This window comes from Pan paniscus, chromosome 10 (genome assembly GCF_029289425.2).
Source record: "Pan paniscus chromosome 10, NHGRI_mPanPan1-v2.0_pri, whole genome shotgun sequence".
In the NCBI taxonomy this organism is placed as follows: domain Eukaryota; kingdom Metazoa; phylum Chordata; class Mammalia; order Primates; family Hominidae; genus Pan; species Pan paniscus.
Genome location: NC_073259.2, coordinates 9064417 through 9089250, shown reverse-complemented (window position 1 = coordinate 9089250; position 24834 = coordinate 9064417). Strand labels below are relative to the sequence as shown.

Sequence of the window (24834 nt, the reverse complement as noted above, 5' to 3'; positions counted from 1 at the left end):
GGGGACAAGCAATAACACCAACCTTGCAGGATTGACCTGAAGAATAAATGAACCAATAATATAAAATGCTTGGAACAACACCAGCATGTAGTAAGCACTAAAACGAAACAAACAAACAAAAGAGCTGGCTATTATTACTAAACACCCTTCCGGCAATGGCAGGGTCATCATTTCCACATAGGAAGAGTTTACAGCAGTGAGTACGTGGAAGGAAGATCTTCAAGACTTGTTTTGAAAACCGATTTGCACAGCAAGCAAACTTTTGTTCCTTTTTCAATTTTTTCTTTTATGCTGTAAGAGGATCACGGACATATTTTCTTCATAGAGTTTAAATGAAATGATACGTATAATGTGCTTAGAACTGTGCCTGTCACTTAGCAAGCACTCAGTAAATCCTACTTGTTTATTTGGGGTGGCTGGAGAGAGTGCTGGAGATTATAATGAAAGATATACAGTAGGGGCACCATTAGGCCCCCACTATGGCCAGGATGCCTCTTGTTAGGAGGCTCTGTTCTGTTCCATAGTCAACATTAGTCTTCCCTGCTATGGGGTAAACTGGCATTTAGACATAAGAATTTCCAGACAATCAATCAGGGTGTCAGACCTGGGCCAAGCTCCCAAGAAAGCTTCCTGCACCTCTTCCCCCGGAGGTGCTCATTGGTCAAAAGAATGCACATCATGACCTCTGAAAGGTCCTTGCTGCCTCAGGACTCTGACTGCAGCATTTGAGCTCCTGGTCCAAAGACCAGCGCTATCCAGCCCACACTGGATGAGCTGGGTTTATGGCTGGGGAGAGACACGGGAGCTGGAATGTAAAACAAACGGACCGTAAGCACCTTGTGTGCTCTCTCTGGCCATGGAGCATACAGACACACACTTTCGCCTGCTCCCCTGCTCCAGGCCTGGCCTGGCCCCCTCCCAGAGGGGCCCCCCGGATTGGAGAAAGGGTCAGGGGACTCAGGAACACTGGGAGCACTCCCTTTACCACGGTAAGGAGTTGAACACACTATGCTGCCTCTGAAAACAACAGAACAGCAGAGTCAGCCTCGCCCCATTAGCCACCCACTCGGGACACTTTACCTCGTGGATCCCAAAGTGGGCGTAGGAGTCGAAGTAATAATCTCTCGAGGTCATCTCCTCTGGGTTCAGCAGCTTGGACATCTTGCCCCGTCCCGGGCAGCTGGGTTGAGTGGACACATGATGGACACATTGCACAGGCTTAGCAGGGACGACGGGCTGAGGGGGCTGGGAGGGGGGGCTGTTCACCTGAGGGGAAGAGAAGGGGGTCGGGTGTTAGGAGAGACAACGGGGTCCCGCCCTCGGGGGCTTGCGGTCCTCTTTCCTTCCCCCTCCCTGAGCCAGGCCTCAAGCAGCCGCAGCAGCCCTTCCTGAAAGGGAGGTAGGTGAGCCCTTCCAGCTCCCAGCAGTTGGGCTCATGGCTGTGATCTGCCCGGAGATGGCAGTCCACCGAGGAGCCACGCACACCTAGATTTCACCCACCTTCAGCTCTTATTAGCTAGGTGACCTGAGCAATGCAGGCCTCAGTTTCTGTATCTGTGAAATGGGGAAAATAGTATCTTCCTTTGGAGGCAAATAGGAAACATTCAATAAAGGGAAAGATGCATAGCACAGCATGGTGCCTGAGAGTGTAGATTCCGGAGCTGAATCCCAGCTCTGCCATTTCCCAGCTATACAACTTTGGGCAAACTTATGAACTTCTCAGTGCCTCAGTTTCCTTTTCTCTAAAATGGGAATAAAATGGTCCCTGCCTCCTAGAGTTGTCCTGAGGATTAGACAAGTTTGTATTTCAAAGTGCTTAGAAAAGGGCCAGGCATATAGTAAGAGTTTGTTAGAGGAAACAAAGTCCCACCTGCATCCTCAGGAACGTGAACCCATGGGCTTCTCTCCACTCAACAGGCAGCATCAAGCTAGAAGAGGATACGGCCCCCAAAATGCAGATGTCTTAGGTTCTGGTGTCTCCTACCTGTTATCTTGCCCCCTAGTTTCTGATTCACAGTTCTACCCTGAATTCAGCACTGTGGATACCCACACTGATGGCCTCCACACGACCAATTATTGCTATTTCTGGGTGCCCCAATCCTGAGGCCCAGCCCAGCTCTACATCCACTGCTGCTGCCCATCACTGTCTGCTCCCTGGTCCTCCACAGGCTAGGCGGAGCAGGGAGAAGGAGATGGGGGTCCACAGAGCTTCTGGAGCCCAGAGACAGCAATTGGAGCCCAGAAGCTCAAACACTGCAACAGAAGCAGTTATGCCAGGAGACCTCCTCTGCCTGGAGTGCGGGAGACCCAGATGTACAAGGCACAGTAAAGGCCTCAAAGCAGGGCTGAACTAGAAAAATAAAAAAAGGAGTATTATCTAGTAGTCAGTCCTCTAGGGCTGGGAATCCAGGCTCCTGGGTCCTATCCTGGCTCTAGTAAAATTAAAAATAGATACTAGGAGGCAGATAGCAAACTGGCTGAAAGTACAAACCCTGGAGCCACACTGCCTGACTCTGAAACCCAGCGCTTCTTGGCTGTGTGACCTTGGGAAATAATTTGTCATCACTGTGCCTCAGCTTTTCCTCCTCTATAGAACACAAATCATAATAAAACCTACCTGAAAAATTTGTCCAAAAGTTTGGAGGAGTTAATATATGGAAAGACTTTAGAACAGGCTGGCACATAGTAAGTGCTTATGATTATTACATACATCATGTCCTTATTCTATGTCTCGATTTTCTTGTCTGTGAGCTGGGTCAGCTCAGACTTACTGTCTCCTTTCTAGCAAGGGAAACGGGAATCCTAGGACACAGCAAGATCAAGAAAGCCAAGTTATTTCATCCCCTCCGTGGAATCACTCCGTGCAGTCCCAAGACTGTTCTGTGTCCAGGGCTGCAGGGGAGTGAGCTGGGGGCAGTGGGATGGTCCCATTTTCCCAGTGTATCTAGGCTACCGCCCTTGGGAAATAAACAGACTGCCCAGTTTAGCAACATCAGATTTCAGGTCGGTGAGATCCCGGGTGGGCTGGCAGAGGCGAGTGGGGCTGCCTCATTAGAATGCAGCAGGTGTGCCCACTCTCAGCTTGGGATGTTGCTCACGGTCTCTGGGAGGCTAAAAATAGACTGTGTCAAGTGCACACTCCTGTGCAGGCTGCAGAATCACCTCTAAAGCTGAAGAAGGCTCTGTGCATGAAGCTGACCCCAATATCGACTCCATTTAAATATGTGAAGGAGAGGAAAAAGTCGGAGCTGGTCTGGGCATTGTGCATGGTCAAGGTCACAGGGGCCTCCAGCACCCCTTAGCTGTCACTCCACTCTGGTTCCAAGGCTCTCTTTTCCATGTGCTTCCTGGGACTCCACAGGCTAAGACTCCCCGGAGGCTGGGAGTGGGTGGGAAACGGCAGTGGCCTGTGATCCCTGAACATTCAGCGACATGGGGTGTTGCTTTTAATTCCACAACTGCCTACTGCACAGATCTCCAACAGCAAGGCAGCGTGCAGGTCCTGTGGAAGAAATAGACGTGTGGGAACTGTGCCCTCCCAGGACCCTGTTTTCTAGATTCTAAGACCCTTATTGTCTCTGATAGATGCTAGAATAAGGTTTGTTCTATAAGAGAAGTTCAAGCAAATTGTTCTGGAGGTTCACAGGAAAGAGAATTCACTTTAATGCAGAGAGTCAGGAAGCCCTGGGATAGCAGGAGGTGGGGTGAAGTGGGAGCTTTTTGAACGGATTTTGGCAGGTGGAGGAAGAGACAACTTGAGCAACCAAGAGGCGGGAGAGCAGTGAGTTTGTTTGGGAGCAGCTTGGCTGAGACAGTGAGAGATTCATTTGAAAGGAAATTATGGCCAGGCTAAGAGGTCGTAATTAAATAAAAAGACAACGGGGAGCTATTGCCGGTTTGTAACCAGGGAAGCAGCGACTTCTGTGTTTGGGCTCCTCTTTAGGAAGATAGATGTGGTAGCAGCACACAGGAGGGGCCAAGGAAAAGAAGGGAATGGAAGAGAGGCAAAGTATGAACTTTGGAGGCTATGTTCAAAGTCCAGTCAAGAAATAATGAGAGCCTGAACTACTGGGGTGTCCGAGGGGCTGCCTGCCAGAGAAAGTGCAGAAATAGACTCTACAGGCTTTGGCAACTGACAAAATGTAGGGGAAGAGAGAGGAGCTGGAATCAAAGATGACTTCAACATTTCAAGCCTGGGTGACTAGGGAAATGGTGGTGACATTAACAAAAATAAGCCAGTCAGCAGGCAGAGCAGGTTGGGGTGGGGGGAAATAATGAATTTCAATTTGGATATGCAGAGTTTGAAATGTCATTGAGTCATATAAGAGAAGATGTCTAGCAAGAAGACATTAATGCAGTTCCAGACAATAAATATCATAAACAAAATTAAAAGGCAAATGATAAACCGAGAAGTACATTTTAACATATGTGGCAGACAAAGGTTAATGCCCTTAATACGTAGAGAGCTCTTACAAGCCAATACAAAAATAGATGAACACCCACAATGTAATATTGGGGAAAGGATTGGATAATCTGTTCACATGAGGCAAGTACATGTGAAATACAAATGGCAAGTTGATGTGCAACAAAAATGTTTAACCTCATTAGAAATCAGGTAAATTCAAATTCAAATAGAAAACTTACAGCTTTTAAATACCAGATAAGCTCTTCTCCCACCAAAACAACCACAGCTCTGCATATGTAAGAGTTGCAGAGAGAGAGGTCCTTTCACACATTTCTAGTGGGAATGAACATAGGTCAAGACTTTTAGAAAGGCCGTTTGGTAAAATGTACTTGAAGTGTTAAAGAGCACAAATCCGTTAACCCAGCAATTGAAGTTCTGTGGACTTTACCATAAGAGAATCATGGATCATCATAATGATGTAGCTGTTGAGAATTTCATGACAATGCTGTCCTTAGTGACAAAAGGTAGGAGTCAACTGAAATGTTCCACAAAGTGAGACATTAAACTGTGGTGTAGCCACACAATAGAACACTATGCGGCCATTAAAGGTATTATGGGAAGAGTGTTTGATTACACAAAAATATGATCATGACAGATTGTTCCACCACTTCCAGGCTGCCCTTCCTCCAAGGATGTGTGGCCCGAGCATTGAACTCCGGTGTCCAAGCAAGGGCTCCGAAACAAAGTCAACCTCCATCCAGCCTGGCTGGGGCCCTCCACACCTCAGCCACCAGGGAGGACCCTGCTCAGGAAGCTGTGCAGATCACCTCACCTCTAGGGCTGAAGAAGGCTGTGTGCATGAAGCTGACCCCAGTATTGACTCCATTTAAATATATTAAGGAGAGGAAAAAGTCCTAGCTGGCCTGGGCATTGTGCACGGTCAAGGTCACAGGGGCCTCCAGCACCCATAAGCTGTCATTCAACTCTGATTCCAAGGTTCTCTTTTCCATGGGGCTCCCTGAGACTCTCCCCAACAGCCAGCTTATGAAGTGTCTGCTGTGTGCCATGCAGGAGGCAAAAGGATGCATGGATTTGGGGGCATTCATTTCAATAGCCACAGGTCATGGGGACAAATAAATGACTGGCCCAGACCCTGGTCTGCAGCCTGGCACTCTGCCCATTGGCTGACAGGCGTGCCCTCTCCCTGAAGGCTGGGAGTGGGTGGGAAGCAGCCGTGGCCTGTGATCCCTGAACATTCAGCTACATGGGGTGATGCTTTTAAATTCTACAACTACCTGCTGAACTTCTACAACAGCAAGGCACTGTGCCAGCCCTGTGAAAGAAACAAGAGACATATGGGTATTCTATGGATCCTATGCAGGCAAATTGGAACCCTTATAGGAATCCAGATGCATCTCCAAGAGATATACATGATTGTTCAGCCACAACTGAAGGCTCTTGAGACTTGAGGAGCACAGGGGATAGGTCTTGGGGGATGACAGTGGTCTCCTCCGTAAAGTCAGAAGGCTCAACTCCTCCCTAAGCCACACCAGGCAAGCAGAGTCTCTGAGTGAAGGTGACTTTGATTTGGAATCACACTCGGATGAGCAGCTGGACTCTCAACATCAGCGTCTTGGTCTGCTCATGGCTGCAGCTATCTCACCTCCAATTTGCTCACTGTGCCCAAGTTCCTCCCCACTGGACATTCCAGTGCCCCCAGTCCCTTCCAGGGTTCCTGTGCCCACATCACCCTGGAGGTCTGGCCCTGCCTACTCTGCCCTGGAGTCGGTTCTGGTACCTGTTTCTGCACCATCGCCTCCAGCCTTGTCCTGTTGGGTTCTTGGGCCCCAGGGCAGAGAAAGCACCCTGCCTTGCTCTTTCCCCACCTCCGTCCAAAGGCCCAGGCCCAGGGCCCTGTTACTTGCTGGAGGTCTCCCGATGTTGTCTGCCTCCCTGATATGGTGAGAATCACCCTCCACTGTCAATACTTGTGATTTGCCTTCGACTCACCACGCCAGCGGCTGATCAGGACTCCCCCAACACAGTGTTCTGCCCCCAGACTGGCCTTACCCAGGGCAGCTTCAGCACAGTTTTTCTCCCTAATAAATAAAGTGCGATCGTCTTAGTCTACCCACTCTACTGGGGTGAACAGGCCTCGGCCCCACTAAATACAGAGATGAAAGGTTATGGACACAGCAGAGCTGGAGACAGGAGGAAGCTGGCTTCCTGAAGAAGGGGCATGTGAGCTTGTGAGCTCGTCCTTCAAGGGTAGGTCGGATTTCCACAAGCAGGGGTGGGGATTTGGGGGAGCATATTTGACCTAACCCACATCCCTTGAAAATGCAGGTAGATGGCAGATGATGATGATGGTGATGAGACCTAACATTGACTGAGGGCCCACTGCGCCCCAGGCGCTGCGCCAAGCACTTTATAGATAGACACCATCTCGTGAAATCCTCATAGTAACTGACATTTACAGATGAGGAAACTAAAGCTCACAAAGTCCAGTCATTTGCCAGGGCCCAGAGATAGCAAGCAGCACAACCAAGATGTCAACCAGTATCTGTTTTATGCCAAAACCTGTGCTCTTGAAATTGATGCCATGGTTAGCTCAGTTTGGCCCAACCAAGCTTAACTGAGCTACTGCCAGGAGCCAGGCCCTGTGCTCAGAAAAGGGTAACACAGCTGGCCCAGGCAGGAAGCCCAGTGTTGAGGGCAGAAAGAGAGTCAACAGGCAATAACTAGACAGAGGAGAGTGCTTCAGTGGAGGTAGGCACAGGCAGGCACCTCTCCAAGGTGACAGAGTTTAAAGAGAGCAGACAATAGGTGTCAGGGTGCAGATGGAGAGACTGAGGCCCACAGAAGGAAAGGAATTTGTTTAGACTCACCTAGGGGAATCTAGGTCCGGAGGTGGATCTGGAACTGGAACCTCCAAGAGAATAGGAAAGAGGTGGTAGAGGAGAGGAAAAAGAAGCTTTAAGGAAGGAGAGTGAAGGTGCTGGACATCTGAAGGGGGAAGGCAGCCTGCAGAGGGGAGAGGGAAGCCAGCACTCTCTGCACCAGGCAGCCAAAGTGAACCTAAGCCCTTTGGGCTATAAATGGCTCCTGCTGGCACGAGCCCAAGCTTTAAAATGATTTCCCTGAGAACAAGAGGCTCCACTAGAGGAGCCAAATCCTGCTCTGTTCTGCAAATGTCAAGAGAGCTTTTTCTAACCTGAGTCGTCTGTCCTCAGCAGCCGCCTGCCTGGCCTGGAGGGCCCACGGAGGGAAGAAAGAGGATCGCAGTGGGAGGGGACAGAGTAGGGGTGGCAGGAGGCTTCCAGCCTGGGCCTCACCCCACTCTTTTGCCTTCACCTTCTTCCCTCCTTGCCCATCTTCGTGCCAGCCCCTCTGCCCAGTGTCGCCCTTAGACACTCACCACACCTCTCTTCAACCCGTGTTTACTCACCAGGCTGTGATCTAAGCTGTGGCTCCCGTTGTGCATAATTACACAAAGGGTTAGCTCTTCCAGAACCATCTGCCTGCCCTTAGATAGGGACCAGAGGTTTGCAGAAAAAAAGAACATTCTTATGTGAAATGTCAGGCAGCAGCAAGACAAGCAAGGGCTCTGCTGGGCATTGGGACCTCTCCTATCACCTAAGAAAGCAAAAGTACAGCTTTATTGCCTGCCTTTGGCCAAGACGGCCCTACATGCACCCTCTCTCTACTCTCCTGCACCCCTGTGTCTTATCATCGGGGCTGGCAGATGAAGTCAGCCCCCTCAGAGGGGTGTACTGCGCTAGGGTAGGTAGCTCTAGCTTGCTGCTTCCTACCCTCGGGGCTGGAAGCTCAGAGTCTGGGGGCAAAGGGGAGGAGGGTCAGGGTTGTCCAGGCTTCCCTGGGCCACATTAGAAGAAGAAGAATGGTCTTGGGCCACCCATAAAATACACTAACGATTGCTGATGAGCTAAAAAATAAAAATCCAAACAAAATCTCATAGTATTTTAAGAAAGTCTGTGGATTTGTGTTGGGCCACATTCAAAGCCATCCTGGGCGGTGTGCAGGCTGCAGGTTGGACAAGCTTGATCTAGGTGTTGCCAGTCCTGCGAGACGGTGTTGTCTTCTGCATGTGGCCTCCCGGGCTCCCCAGCTTGCTCTGGTTTATTCTTCAGTCGTCTGCCTCATGCCCTTCACAAGACTTGGCTTCGTAGGCACAGACGCTCTCCAGGTCTGCCTTTTCCAGGCCTGGATGTTGGGGGCAAGCCACTGATGCCTGTCACAGAGGGTCGGCTGTCCCGCATTTGGAACCCCCTGTTTTATAGAATCTCTGACTCTAACTCTGGGATCTTGGCAGAGCCCATCCCTACATAGGGTTTTCTTACCTTAGAGTCAAGCCTCCTCAAGGCTGTGTTTCCTGGAAACCCCTTCTCTTAGCTCCTGCTGCCCACTGCTCTCAGTCTCCACCCTCCCACTCTGGGAGGCCTCCCAGGACCCTCGGCTGAGCCAGGGCTTGCAGAGGGGTCTACGGCAGTGGTTCTTGAAGTATGGTCTCCAGACCACCAGCATCACCTGGGGACTGGTAAGAAATGCAGATTCCCAGGCCTTGAAGGACAGAAACCAATGAATCAGAAATTTTGGGACGGGTCCCAGCAGGTGATTCTGATACACCATAAAGTTTGAAAACCACTGGTCTAGAGTAACATTTTCCCACATTGTACTCCTAGAAAAAGGTTCCATGGCAAGTAGGTTTGGGCAGATAAGCTAAAGAGAGAGCTCTTTTTTTTTTTTTGAGACGGAGTCTTACTCTGTCGCCCAGGCTGGAGTGCAGTGGCGTGATCTCAGCTCACGGCAAGCTCTGCCTCCTGGGTTCACGCCAGTCTCCTGCCTTAGCCTCCCAAGTAGCTGGGACTACAGGCACCCGCCACCATGCCAGGCTAATTTTTTTGTATTTTTAGTAGAGACGGGGTTTCACCATGTTGGCCAGGCTGGTCTCGAACTCCTGACCTCAGGTGATCCACCTGCCTCGCCTCCCAAAGCGCTGGGATTACATAAAGAGAATTCTTAATTGCAATACTTTTAAGCCTTTAAAATGCTAAAATAAATGATTTTATTATAGTATATATATTAAATATATTATATAAATATTATATAATATAAATTTCTAAGAGGAATTAGGGCATCTACTACTATCACATTTATGGCTGTGACACACATTTTCCTGAGATCTATAAACATCTCTAGAAATTAACGTTCTGAAAGAACCTGGGCTCCGACTTCAAACAGTGCTTCTGTTTTACAATCCATGTCGGCCGTCGCTGGTGGATCTCCAGCCCACCGCAGACCAATGAAATCAGGGTGGGACTGAGACCCAACACTGGGCATGTTAACAGGCTCTCCAGCTGGTGGCTAGGAACCCCGTCCTGACAGTGCCGAGGACAGCTTCAGGCCTTCTCTCTTCCTCGCTGAAGCCCTGAGCTCTGCCATAGCTCTCAGATGGCAGCCTGGTGCTGCCATCTCAGAGCCAACCGAGATTCCCAGAGCCGGACCAAGGACATCTGGAAGAGAGGCACCCAAGGCCACAGAGAGCACTTTAGCTCTGAGAGTAGAGGGGCTGGGATTGGGTGTGGGCGCCGCCACCTTCAGGCTTCGTGACCTTGGGCCGGTCACTGGTAGGGACTCGCTGTCCTGACCAGGGTCACTGAGACGCTTGACGCGAAGGCCGCCCTCAGCAGCTGCATGCTGTGCACGGGCGCCTCCTGCCAGCCCTGGCTGTCTCTTTGTGGTACAACAACAATGTCTGCTTCAAATCAAAATGGCATTGCACCCACACAGCACTCCCTCTGTCTCCTGGATCCGTAAGTGCTGAGAGGGAATCTATCGGATTTGTTGGGCCTGACCTATTTTTTAAATAAACTGGGGCTGTTTTCCACTATTAGTCACTTGTCTCCCAAGCCTCCACATATTAAATTCGCTTCTTATATCCTCAGATATTTTGGCTGCAAGAGATGTCAGGTTAATTGGATGCTTGGCTCTTCCTCATTAATGGGCTTAAAAAGCAGACTTCCCTATGCATTCCCCTCCTCTTCCTCCCTCTTCCCTCCCCAAGGCAAGGGAGCCTCCTCCCCTCCTTTGACTTGAAGGGGGTTACGGAGCCCTGGCTTCCCTCTCCACTCTCTTTTATGGGCAGATGTGTAGAAACACACAGCCAGTGTCCTCTCTTACCCTCACCTTGCCTGGAGTTAGACTACACTTTTAGTTCCAGATTTGGGTCAAATCATCCCTGTGGGACCTATGCTATGTTCATGACTCTCTTTACCCCAGGCTGGAGTCCTCAGAGGAGTTTTCCCTGTACCCGCTTCGTAGGCACACAGCCAGAAACAGCACCGGTGGGTTCTGGACTTGCTTCTCTCCTTCCCTGTTCATGTCACTGTGCAAAGACCATTGAGCCTTCCTTATCCTCAGTTTCCTCTTCTCCAAATGGCAATGATTTTCTATCCCGCCTCTTTCGTAGGGCTATGGTGATGACTGGAAGATGCTGAGCGTGTAAATATTCAGAGGAAATTCGAGCGTGTGGTACAGGAGTACCAGGCTTCCCGCTCTCGCCGTATGACTCTGTGCCAGGGTGCTATCTTTAGATGATCTCTGGGCCTTTCCTGGCACAGGACACAGTGGCTTTGGCTGCCCGTAGAGCCCTGTTCTGCTGGCTGCCTGGCCCTGGCCCCTCCCTTACACGTTGTGCACTCTCAAGCCTTTGGTTCTGCCCTTCGTCCTCTGAGCTTTCTGGGCATTATGGGATTGATATCTTTAGGAAGGTAGCCATCATTGAAAATCAGTCATTTTCTCCAGCCCCTGATGCTTGGGTCTCTCCTGCTCCTATTTTGACCTCCTATGGCATCTGCTTATCTGAAACTATGGGCTATGTTCCCATTTATTTTGTTGGCAAATTGTCTCCTGAAGATTATCTCACAATTGTAGGTGTTACTTCTACAACAAGAAGTAAATTCCTTCAGACTAGTAACCAGATTTTATATGTCTGTGTTTCCCTCTTAATACTTAGTATAAAGCTAGATAATAAAGATGTGATAATGGTACACTTACACTTCAACTGGGTGAATGTTGCCCTTCATAAATTTATTATTATAGTCGAGTGAAGGAGGCCCTTTCCCACCATGTGATCAGAGAGCATTCACTTCCCTTGAGAGGGCAGAGAGGTGGCAGGAAGAAAAGCAAAATTGGGAATAATAATCATCAGAATCTCAATAATACTCAATACTCTTTGGAGGGTTCAGTGGTACTCAAAATGTCTTTACCAAGAAGTGTCTTATCTCCTGGGAGATAAGGAGATTTCTAGGAGAAGAACATATCTTGCAAACATAGAATGCATTTATTAAGCATCCATAATTCCGCACACTACAAGTGGCTTCAAATACAGATCTAAGTGTATTTGTTAGACATTTTCCAACCATCTCTTTGCACCCATGTAGTACAAGCCCTCTCTGCAGGTAATGATGCCATGGTTCAGAGACGCTGACTGACTGATTCAGCCTATAGAGCATAACTGGTGAGGATCCAGGAGCTGACTCCCCATAGATTCTCAGGCTCCATCATCTGGCCATTGAGCTGAAGGTGGAGAAAAATGAACTACAAAATCATGTTATAAGAGAGAAAGAAAATCACAAGTTGCTGGCCAAAATCATAGCCATACCAACTTAATCTATATTCTCACCTGGTTTCCATAGACTCTTTCTAGACATCTTCCACCTAATTCTAGCAAACCCATCTACTCCAAATAATTATATTTCCACTCATATTTTTAGAAGAAGTGACTGACTTCTTTAACCAGAAATTCCAATGTACATACTCACTGAAAATACTGGCATTCCAGCTAGAGAGGGAATAACGTCAGCCACTGGGTAATATGCATGTCTGCTCAAAAGGTGGCCTCATATTAGCCAATACAGATTCCAAGAAACTGGATTTTTTAAAGCACTCCCAAGCAACCCAACAATGAGTTAAAAAAACAGATAAAAGATAAGAAATAATAGGTTTTGAGATATTGAACATTAGGCAATAGAAAACCATGATCCCTGAGAGATGACAAATAAATGAGGTAAACCCTAAGATTACCCCAGCTTACTGCCTAGAAGGATTATCCAGGCTACCATACAGAGAACAGGAACCCAGGCAGACCCAGTAATCTCTCTCAGTTGAAGGTGGGAATCTGGGGACAGCAAGACAGATAAAGTCTGCAATGCAGAGTCTTGTAGATTAAAATACTATACAGAGAAGAGCCTTCAGAGATCTGTAAAGAGTTCCCTGCAAGCCTTCAGCTGAGACTGATCAAACCATGGATGCGAAAAAACTATCACAGCCTCGGAAAAGAACTACTGAAAAGACACAGGGACTTCTCTGTGGGGCTCACAGAGCCAGAAATAGTTCTTGCTCTCCCCAGCCAGAGTAAAAACTTCATAATTCATGAATACTCAGAAGAGGTGTTTTGTTGTTGTTCTCCTCAATAGTGGAAAATTAGCTCCAAAGATAGCTCTAATCCCACCAAAGCTTAAAAGCAAGATCTAAAAGGATTAAACTGTCTAAATTAACTGCATCTCAAAACAAAGCTTAGAAGCATAAAATATCTAAAAATATCCATCACCCAATGAGGTAAAATTTACAATGTCTGGCATCTAGTCAAAAATTACTAGGCTTGCAAAGAAGCAAGAAAATACTACCTATAAAGAAGAAAAAAAATCAATCACACAAAACTGAACCGAGAAATGATACAAATGATGAAATTAGTATATAAGACATTAGAGTACTTATTAAACTGTATTCTATTTCCTCCAGGAAGCTGGAGGAAAGATTGAGCATGTTAAGTAGCGATATGGAAGATATTTAAATGACCCAAATTGAACTTCTAGAGATAAAAACTATATGAAATAAAAAGGAAATACACTGATTGAGGTTAATAGCAGATTAGACATTACAGAAGAAAATATTAGTGAACTTGACACAAGGCAATAAAGATCATCCAAAAAACCCACAGAGAAAAAAATACTGAACAAAAGTTAAACAGAATATCATTGAGCTGTGGGTCAACTTCAAATAGCCTAATATGCACGTAATTGTAGCACCTGAAGGAAGAGGAGACACAAAAATGTTTAAAGAAATATGGCTTTAGAATTTCATCTTCCAAATTGATGAAAATCATAAACCCACAGATCTGAAAACCCCAACAAACCCTGAACACAAGAATCGTGAGGGAGTAAAAAAACTATACCAAGGTACATAATCAAATTGCTCTACACCACTGATAAATGGAAAATCTTAAAAGTGGCAGGGGTAGAGGGGGATGGGGAGATATATTACAAAGGAACTAAGATAAGAATGACAGTCAGCTTCCCATAAGAAACAACACAAGCTAGAAGATAAGGTAGCAACATCTTCAGAGGACCAAAAAGATAAAAGAAAAAAACTGTCAACTTAGAATTCTATACCCAGTGAAAATATCTTTCAGAAATGAAGGTAAAGTAAAGTCTTTTAGAGACATACAAAAACTGAAAGATTTTATCATTCACAGGCGCACACTACAGAAGGAAAACAATATCACGTGGAAATCTGGGTATGCACCAAGAATGAAGTGCTCTGGAAAGGGTAACTCTATGTGTAAATATAAAAGGCTTTTTTTCTTATTATTTAAATCCCTTTAGAAGATCATTAACTATTTAAATTTTTTAAAATCTTGTAAGAATTATAAATACGTAGGAATAAAATCAATGACAGCAATAGCACAAAGGCCAAAAGGGGAGGAATGGGGATATATCATTGAAGGTTTCTATACAGTAGTCTCCCTTTATCTATGGCTTTGCTCTTCATGGTTTCAGTTACCAGATATCAACCATTGCCTGAAAATATTAAATGGAAAATTCCAGAAGTAGGCAATTCATAAGTTTTAAATTACACACTATTCTGAGTAGTAAGTTGAAATCTTGCATCATCTCACTTTCCACCTACCGAGGAAATGAATCATCCCTTTGTCCAGCATATTCATGCTGTATATGCTACCCACCCATTAGTAACTTAGTAGCTTAACTGTCTTGGTTATCAGATAAAAAAAAATAGTACATATACGGTTCAGTGCTATCTTTGATTTCAGGGATCCACTAGAGGTCTTGGATTATATCCCCTGCAGCTAAGAGGGATTACTGTATATAAGGTGCTATAATATTACCTGAAGGTAGATGATGATAAGTTCAATACATATACCATAAACCCTAATGTGGCCACTTTGTAAAAGTACAAAAGGTTATAGATTGCCCCCAAAATGCAGAAAAAGAAGATAAGCATAACAAAGAACAGATAAGTAATAGAGAAACAAATAGCAAGATGGTAGGTTTGAACCCAACTGCATCAATAATTACATTAAATGTAAATGGTCTATACACTTCAATTAAAAGGCAGAGGTTAGAGGTTATCACTTTAGATTTTACAAACAGCCATATGCCATTCTATTTAAAACTTACTTTAACATAATAAAAGCTTAAAAGTAAAAAGATGACAAAAGATATATACCATGTTAATTCTGATGAAAGGAAACCTAGAATAGCTATATTAATATCAAACAATGTATATTTCAGAACAAATAATATTACTGAGAAAAAGATCATTTCATAATGATAAAGGAGTCAATCAAGAGGACATAACAATTCCAATTGTTATGTTTGGAATTATGCTTATTCATCTAATGAAAGAGCCACAAAATATATGAAACAAAAACTGATAGAATCAATAATTAGGGAAATGCAAATCCAAACTTCAATGAGATACCACTTCACACCAGGAAGGTGGCTAATATATATTTTTTAAAAGAAAGACAATGACAAGTGTTTGTAAGAGAGTGGAAAATTGGAACTCTTGTGCACCGTTGGTGAGAATGTAAAATCGCACAGCTGCTGTGGAAAACAGTATAACCGTTCCTCAAAAAATTAAGTATAGTATTACCATGTGATCCCATAATTCCATTTCTAGATATATACTCAAAATAATTGAAAGCACATTCTTAAAGAGATATTTGTACACCCACGTTCACATAGCATTTCTCACAATAGCTAAAATGGGAAAGCAAACCAAGTGTCCATTGATAGGTGAATAGATAAAATATGGTATACACACACACTTTAATATTATTCTTCCTTAAAAAGGAAGAAAAATCTGACATATGCTACAAATGAATGAGCCTTGAGGACATATGCTAAGTGAAATAAGCCAGACACGAAAAGACAAAAACGGTAAGACTATACCTATAAAAGGTAGCACAGTCAGAATTATACAGACAGAAAGCAGAACAGTAGTTGCCAGGGGCTGGAAGAGGGAATGGGGGTTGGTGGTGTTTGATGGGTAGAATTTCAGTTTTGCAAGACGAAAGGAGTTCTGGAGATGGGTGGTGGTGATGGTTGCACTGCAACGTGAATGTACTTAACACCACTGAACTGTGTATTTAAAAATGGTTAAGATGGTAAATTTTATGTTATGTGTATTTTATCAAAATAAAACGATTGGAGAAAAAAATCTGATAGAATCACAAGGAGAAATAGACAAATTTATTTATTTTGGTGGTTTTAAACCACTGAAATCAGCAATCCTTAGACTTACGGCCTGTGAAATCTAGACACAGCCTTTCCCTTTCTATCATTTCTATCACTTCCCAAACTCTCAAATCAAAGACTTTTAAGCATTTACTTGTCATATAAACATGTAAGTGTGAACACACTCATGAGGTTTCTTCACTCCTAAAAGGAGGGGGAAAGCACATTCCAATAATGATGGGAAAGAGAGAAGAACAAGTCCAAAAGACCATTTTCCCAAGGAATATCTGTGGGTCCTGAAGCCTAGAAAAGGCAATCTCTAGAAGCAAAGGAAGGCCATATGCTAAATGGAGAAGTAGGAAGATTCAGAATGCAACGGCCATCCCCTCAGTGCTCCAGAGTTCTAAACTTTGATCCTCAAACTCCTGTATCCTCTGCATACCCACAAGGCCCTGCAACTTTCCCAGCCCCCTCTGCTCTTCAGCCTCTGTCACCCTGATCTTTATTCTGCTACCTGACACCCACAAACTAAGGGTTTCCACCTAGAGACTATGCACTAGCTGTTTCCCTTATATTTGAATAGTTCTCTTTATTTTTTGAGACAGAGTCTCACTCTGCCACCCAGGCTGGAGTGCGAGGGCATGGTCTTGGCTCACTGCAATCCCTGCCTCCCATGTTCAAGCCATTCTCATGCCTCAGTCCCCTAAGTGGCTGGGATTACAGGCATGCACCACCACACCCAGCTAATTTTTGTATTTTTAGTAGTGATGGGGTTTCTCCATGTTGGCCAGGCTGGTGTCGAACTCCTACCTCAGGTGATCCACCCGCCTCGGTCTCCCAAAGTGCTGGGATTACAGGCATGAGGCACTGCACCTGGCCATATTTGAATAGTTCACTCTTTCACCTTCTGAGAAACAAACTTACCCATTTAAACCCAAACAATGGACTCAGAGACTTGGAGAACAGTGAAAGTGAGACTTTCAATGATGGTTTTGCAAGATTGGGTGTTTGATAGGCAAGCACATCCAGCACAGTTTTAACAAGCAATTTATCCCCTAGTGGGCAGGTCCCTCTCCCGTTTCCTTATAGACTGGACACATGGGGTCACAATTTTCCCAAATGTCGCCTATTGATTGTTGGGTAGGGGCTTTAGGTGCTTTTTTTTTTTTTTTCAGGTTGTCTTGCTGCATTTTGTTGCAGCCCACAATCCATTGCAATTCTAGTTAGCTCAGGGGCTCTTCAAGTATTTGATTTATGACCTAAGTAGCTGGGCAGGCTGATAAGAACCCACAAAACAAGCTATTTTGTAGGCTAGTAAACTCATCTTAGACTAAACTTCTTTGGTTCGGGTGAGGGCAACTAAGGGGCGGGGAAGATGGGGAAGGTGGGGAGGCTGACAAGCAGGCATCGGCTATCGAAGCAGGGGCCTAGTATTTCCTGTTTCTTCTGTAGTTTGCTGACCTAAGCCAATTTAAGGCACTTTGTCTTGGAAATGGACCACTGTATGCGTTGTTTCCTTTAATACCTTCTTCTTTTTCTTTTTACTCTTATTGTTCCCATTTCCACATTTATTTTTGTATTCTTTGGTTTTTAAATTTATTAGATACTCCTTTAGGAACTCCTATTGAGTTACCATAAATGTTGGAATTAAAAGAACTTATTAAATTTTTCCACCTTTGGTGGCCATGTGGATTCTTGGGGATTTTTATGGAATGTCAAGGTGAATGGAATGGCCAATTGAACTAAGTAAGGCACAAGTTCCGGTGCAATTGGATACTAACAGGTTACTGAGGTTTCTCTTCCCACAGTACCACCAGACATTAGCCCAGGGCATATGAAGAGCCGAGTAGTCGCCTTTGTTTGACTCATCAGTAACGTTTAGGATGTGTGTACAAATTGGGAGTTTTCCCATAGGCTTATTGAACTTTGCCCCTGCATAGAGAGGCAGAAGGAGGGGTTTATATTCCCTATGGAGAACAAGGGGATTGCTCTAGAACTTGACCTTCGTAAGGCAGGAAAGAGCAATGATAGGCTTTTGTCAGTCTTATTTCCCCATGCATTTCTGTTTCAGTACAGAGCCAACATGCAATGCCTGCCTTTGGGACTGGTATTCCATTTCAGGGGAAACAGAACTACCCTGTGCCTGAGGCCGCCCAGCAGACCGTGCGTAACAGTCGCTCTTATTAAGAGCTAGTATGGAAAATTTGACCCATTTAACCCAGGCATTTACACCCCTATATTCAGTCTTAACTTTTTAAATTTGCCTTAAGTTAGTTATTTTAATTATTTTTACTCTCTTAGGGTTGTCTGGTGGGTTAAAGGAAGTAGTGGGATGGGGAGTGACAGTAATCCTGGGTGGGCTTGGGGTGGAGTTGGTGACTTGCCTAAAAGCTAACCGTCCTACAGGATCCCTTCCTGAGATATTTATTCCTAATCCATACCTCCAAGCTTCCTGGTTTAGAGTAGCTGGGTTGTTTATGGTAATTAATACAGGATTGCATTCTAAATTTTTACAGTTAGGTGGCGTAGGGCCCTTATACAAATGTATTTTCTTTTTTAAGGGTTTGTTTTTGGAAGAGTGACTCACCCAGCCTTGAAATTGGGTGGTTTACCAGACCCCATTTCAGCTAGCACAGGGCTTTTCCCAATAGCAACCTGTTTTAGGACATATATTTGTTTGCTTGTGACAGCTGCCTTTGGTTTCCTAAATTTTCACAATGTAAGACTTGGCAGGCATTGAACTTTATGGTTTGGGGGGTGGTGGTTTTAATTCTGCTGACTATTAGTTTGATGGGATTTTTTTTTTCTATCGGGCTCCATTTAATAATCGTGAACCCCCTTACCCCTGGTAGTAGAATTAATTCTAACCGCATCCACCCCCAGTGACGGAGCCTGCTTATAGCTTCCTTTTAGGTTTTCCTTAGAGTTAGCTTTAAGGGTTTCTTAGGTGATTTATACACTTCCCATTTACCCTTTTCCCTTTGTTTCATTTCTTTCTGTTTGTTTGTTTTTTGTTTGTTTGTTTTCCAGTTTTTTGACCCTAGTGTAATGTATTTACCCTTGTTTAGCTATTTGCACAGTGGTCTGGTGGTTAGGAGCACTTGATGGGGACCTTCCCAGTTTGGGTGGAGCTTGTTTTTTTCTTTTTTTTTAATGGAGTCTCAGGCTGGAGTGCGGTGGTGCAATCTCTGCTCACTGCAAGCTCCGCCTCCTGGGTTCAAGCAATTCTCTGCTTCAGCCTCTCAAGTAACTGGGATTACAGGCACCCACCACCACGCCCAGCTAATTTTTGTATTTTTAGTAGAGATGTGGTTTCACCATCTTGGCCAGGCTGGTCTCGAACTCCTGACCTTGTGATCCTCCCACCTCGGCCTCCCAAAGAGCTGGGATTACAGGTGTGAGCCACCGCGCCCGGCCTGAGCTTGTTTTTCTTTAAGTGGTAATTAGCACTGAGCTGCCAGGCTGGAAGTGGTGAACTGTGAACTTCAGAGGCAGGGTTTGAGTTAGAAGTCCTTTTAACCTAAGGAATGACAGGGTGGAGGATATGGCCAGTATACAAATTTTTTTAAATTGGTTTTTGAGTTTTATAGTAGGAAAGTTAGTGGTCCTACCTAAATACGGGAGTCCATATAACAACTTGTAAGGGGACAATTTCCAGTTTTTTGTGGGGGCTGTCTTAATCCTAAGGAGTGCTATTGGGAGACATTTGGTCAAAGGCATTTTAGTTTCTAAGATTAGTTTAGTAATATACTTTCTGAGACTTTGATTTATTCTTTTTACTTTTTCAAAGGAAGAGGGATGCCAAGGGGTGTGTGTGGTAATCCCATTTAATGTGTAAACTTTCCGTACTTCCCCTTAGTACCCTTGAGGTAAAGTCGCTCCCATTGTTTGAATTAATACCTTCTACCAGGCCAAATTTAGGTATAATTTGTTTTAAGATTACTTTGACCGCATTCAGGGCAGTGGCAGTTGGGAGGGAGAAGGCCTCCACCCAGCTGAAGAGGTGGCCTACCATTACCAGCAGATACTTTAGTCTCCCTATTTTGAGCATTTTTGTAAAATTTACTTGAATGATTTGAAATGGCCTTAACTCAGGAGGTCTTTCTCCGGTAGTTTGTTTTCTGACTACATTTTTTTGTTTACTTTTTGTCAGGTTACACAATTTTCACACGCTTGCTTAGCAAGGGTATAAATTCCCGTACACCCATATTTCTTGTTTTTGTTTTTTTGAGATGGAGTTTCGCTCTTGCTGCCCAGGCTGGAGTGCAATGGTGAGATCTCAGCTGACTGCAACCTCTACCTTCTGGGTTCAAGTGATTCTCCTGCCTCAGCCTCCTGAGTAGCTGGGATTACAGGTGCCTGCCACCATGCCCAGCTAATTTTTGTATTTTTAGTAGAGACGGGGTTTCGTCATGTTGGCCAGGCTGGTCTCGTACTCCTGACCTCAAGTGATCCGCCTGCCTCGGCCTCCCAAAGTGCTGGGATTACAAGCATGAGCCACCATGCCTGGCCCACCCATAATTCTTGAGTATTGGATCACACATGGCCTGGGCGACCCCAGTGACTTCCCTTATGCAGAGTGGATGTTTGTTAGTTCTCTTGTTATGGGTTTGCTTATTAGTTCTCTCCCATCAGGGAGCACCCATGTCCCATCCTCAGTTTGAGTGGCCCTGATTTTGCCCAGCTTTTCCTTTTTCTCTTTAGAAAATTGGGGTTTTAATACCACCTTGGGATATCTGGGATTAGGCCAGAGTTTAACTTCTTCCTCCAGGGAGACTTGCTTAGCAGCTTTATCCACAAGCCTGTTCCCTAAAGCTTCTATAGTGTTTCTTTTCTGATGGCAGTTTACCTAACTATGGCTATCTTTGCTGGGAGCAGGTGGCTTTTTAGAACTTGTTTGACCAGTTCCCCATATACCAATTCTTTCAACCTGCTATTTATTAGGCCTTGCTTTGTCCAGATTTTTCCAAAGGTGTGTATTACTCCATAGGCATATTTGGAATTAATATATATAGTGTCATTGTGGCCTTATAGGAGCTTCAGGGCCTGGCTAAGAGCATATAATTTACAGATTTGGGCTGAACAATTATTGAGTAATTTACCTTTTTTACATAAGGATTGTTTGTTTTCATTGATGACAGCATAGCTATTGTGTTTTTTTTTTTACCATCTATTACTTGGGATGACCCACTTACAAACAGCCTTATTCCATTATGTAGTGGAGTTTTTTAAGGTTTGGTTTAACTTTAGTTTGATATTTTATGATATTTAAACAGTTACAGTTTGATGCCTTTTATTCTCCTCTCCTTTTTATAAGAAACTGGCTGGAGTTATGTTAGGCACCTTTCCAGGGTGCACTGGGAAACGTGGGGAGGCAAGGGACTGAACAGCTGGGCTCCCAGAGTGCCTTTGGCTGGGTCCTGCTAGGTCTGGCTTTGGGCCAAGAGCCGCTGGTTTGAAGAGCTGTCAGCCTGTGGCTCCTTCCCTGATGGGCACTCTCATGAGCAAAGGCATCCCTGGCTTCACTCTCCTTTCCTCTTTCTTTGCTTTGAAGGCACCGTTGGTTTTCCCGACAGGCCGAGAGATGCACTGTTTGTATTTTACATCGCCCCTTCTGGTGACCCAGCAACTGCAAAGGGTCTCCAGTTTGTCCCCACTCTGGGAGGGGACTCAGTGGCTTTTCCTCCTCCTCAGCTGCAAGGATCCTCCCCTGGCCCAGCCTGGCTCTGGGAAACTTTCATACAACCCACCTCAAAGCGTCTCGGCAGACTTTTCCCCAGCATGAGCTCTCTCTATTTCAGAGATGGCAAAGTGGCATCCTCTTTCGCCTGTATTGGGTTTTTAAGATTTTTGAACTGATTACCAGCATTTAAAACTTATATTTTACATAAAAAAATTAGATGTTTCCCAAGTTTTGTTGACAATTTGGCAACACAGGGCTGGCACTGTAAGAGCAGCCGAGCAACCATGGCCCCTTTAACAGGGTGTGCCCTCTTGAGTTAGTCACAGTCCCCATCCAACCCTGCAGCCCTTTTTCTCACCATTTGCTGGCCCTGTAGTCCTTGGAGTTTACAACCCTAATTTGGATCTTCCTTATGTAGCCCCCCAGCCTTTCTGCAGCCTTACTGACAGCTGCCCCTGGTGGACTCACAGCTTCTCAGTAAAACAACAACAAAACCTTAATAGTCATCTCATCCATTTACCCTTCCACATCCTCAATGCTTTCTACCCCCACCTCACAAACAGCCATCTACCCTTTGCCATAGGCAACCCACTCTTCCTCAAGCAGCCTGATCCTAAACTCTCCTCCACATCCCTTTCTCACTTGCATCCCCCAGTTCCTGGGCCCTGTCCCGCCTCAGTGGCCACACTGCACCCTTTCCCGGCACCTCCTTGTTGCTTGAGCCTCTAGAACCTTCCCCCAGCCCTGCCAACCTCTCCGCATCCTCTCACTTCCTCTTGTACTCTTTCTTCCTTTTCCATTATTTTTCTCCCCAGTCTCATCTTCAGTGTCTCCCTTTGGTCTCTGTTATTTCCAGTCTCTATCTCGCTTATTTTCTTTTTCTCTCTCTCTCTGTCATTCCCTGTTTCCTTTTTCCCTTACACTTAGTTTTTTCTTCTTTCTCTCTCTGGCCACGAGCTGAGCCGTGCTGGGCCCTGGCTCCCCTCTGTCCGTCTGCAAAGACAGACAGTTCTGCCAAAATGACAAAGATTTAGCAGTCACTTCTATTAACAGCTTTCTAGCAGCCAGCTTCCACATATAGCTGTGTGGCCGGCTCTCCCCTGCCTTCAGGGTCAGCAGCTAAACTTTTTTTCTCTTCTTACAAAAGCCTTTTGAGCTTCCTTTAGTAATTTTTAATTTTTTAAAACTTTATTTGTTAATTTTTTGCAGTTTCTTAGTAATATCAGGCCAGCTTTTAGTCACAAAATTTACCTTTAAAAGGCCTTGCCCTACTGGGTTTTCTGGATTTAATCCTGAGTATTTTCTTATTTGGTCCCCAAGAGCCTTTGCAGAAACACAGAGGGAGTCTCCTCTTTTTCTTGTTGGATTTTGAATGCTTTTGAGACATTCTGTGTTTTAGGAGTGGACTCTTGAATCCCTTTAATTATTATTAGCTTTCTAGGGTCTTGCATTTGGGCCCGATTTCTGGGGTTATTGTTATCCCATCTGGGATTTGCATTTGGGAATTTCTGCTCAGCTGGTAGGAGTCCTTGCCTGGGAGGATGCCATTTTTCCCAAATGGTTATGGCTGCCCTTTTCATTATTCCCCTCTCTTCCCCAGTAAACAAAATATTCACGATTGACATTACCTTAGCCCAGGTACAAAAATTGGGTTTTAAAAATTGATTTAGCTGCTTTGTTAAACTGAGGGGATTTTCCAAGAGTGGCCTTTTTTTAAAAAAAAAAGAATTCCTAACTCTAGTACTTGTTAGAGGTACACTCACAAATTTAACTCTTCCCTGTCCCATAGAGGCTTCTCTAGGAGGGCGCACATTAGATGCCTGCTGTTTACAAGGAATAGGGAAATTCTTAATGTCCTTCTCACGTTGTTCTAATTCTTTCCTCAAGTTTAGGTAAGGATTTAAGGGAGCATTGGGTTTAGCTTCTTCTTGACCCCCAGATTCCTCTTCCTCCGACTTTCCTGTTGCCCCCGATCTCCCTGTCCTCTACTTTGTGACATGTATGGTGAGGGGGGCAAGCGTGTTGGGGAATCCCAGGGCTTTTCATTGGGCAAGGGCTTTTTACTATGCTTTTTTTTTTTTTTCTCTTTAAGGGGGAACATGTGGGTTAGTTCACTAATCCAACAAAGAGCATAACCCATCTCCTCTTGTGGGGATGGGATTTTATTATTCACATAGAAAATTAAAGCTTGGCACACTCAATCCTTATCTGAGCCAAACTTAGGCCAAAAGACTGAAGGCTGGAAAATAGGCTCTTTAGGCCAGATAAAACAGCAATACTTTATTATTTTTTGCTTTTCCTTTTCCCTGGTTTGAGGATTATCCCTTTAAACCTGCAACATTCTCCCCAGCAGACTATCTGGGAGAATGTTAGAAGGGGTTTTTCAGTTCCCTCTTTCCCTTGTTCCCTAGGCCTAGAATTTCAGTTTCTCATTTTCAGCTGGTTTCTGTGTTTGAGCTTTTCCCTGTGTACTCAGCCTCCCTTAATGGAGGTTTCTTGCACACCTCTGTGTACTCAGCCCCGCTTACCGGAGGTTTCTTGCACCCCCAAGACCTCCAAAGATGCCCAACCACCAAGGCAGTACTTACAGTTCAATTTTCCTACCTTAGCTCATGCATGAGCTTGCCTGGTTGCTGCAGTGCCTGCTTTTCTCCCTGTGTCACTTTCGCTGTCTCCTTAATAACAGTGTTGGGTTTGTCTATGGCTTCTGTGGGGAGCCAGGACACCTGGACAGAGCGGGCCACATAAATCAAGTGGGATGTGTCTCCCCTCTCGGCCAGAGACTCACTCCACGCGGGCACAGAGATCCCTGTACGGGCCACCAGGTTGTGAGAAACAAAGTCACCCATCCAAACCCAAGGAATGGACTCAGAGACCCGGAGAACCGCGAAAGTGAGACGTTTAATGACGATTTTACAAGATCGGGTGTCTGATGAGCGGGCACACCCAGAACAGTTTCAACAAGCAATTGATCCCCTGGTGCACAGGTCCCTCCCCCGGTTCCTCATAGGCTGAGTACTATGGGGTTACAATTTTCCTGGACGTTGCCTATTGATTGTTGGGTAGGGGCTTTAGGTGTTTTATTGTTTTGTTTTTGTTGTTGTTGTTGTTGTTGTTTTTAGGTTGTCTTGCTGCATTTTGTTGCAGCCCACAATGCATTACAATCCTAGTTAGCTCAGGGGCTC

The 24834-nt window shown here is 45.2% G+C and overlaps 1 protein-coding gene across 3 annotated transcripts in view; it reads right to left on the bottom strand.

Moving 5' to 3' along the window:
- PRMT8 (protein arginine methyltransferase 8) overlaps positions 1-24834 on the bottom strand; it is a 168042-nt gene that overhangs the window by 51930 nt on the left and 91278 nt on the right. For all 3 annotated transcript variants that reach the window (XM_055095260.2, XM_034935198.3, XM_003820345.6), the window contains exon 2: positions 1081-1266. In XM_055095260.2, coding sequence (XP_054951235.1) covers positions 1081-1161 — 81 coding nt within the window. In that variant the 5' untranslated portion in view covers positions 1162-1266. The remainder of the gene's footprint in view (positions 1-1080; positions 1267-24834) is intronic.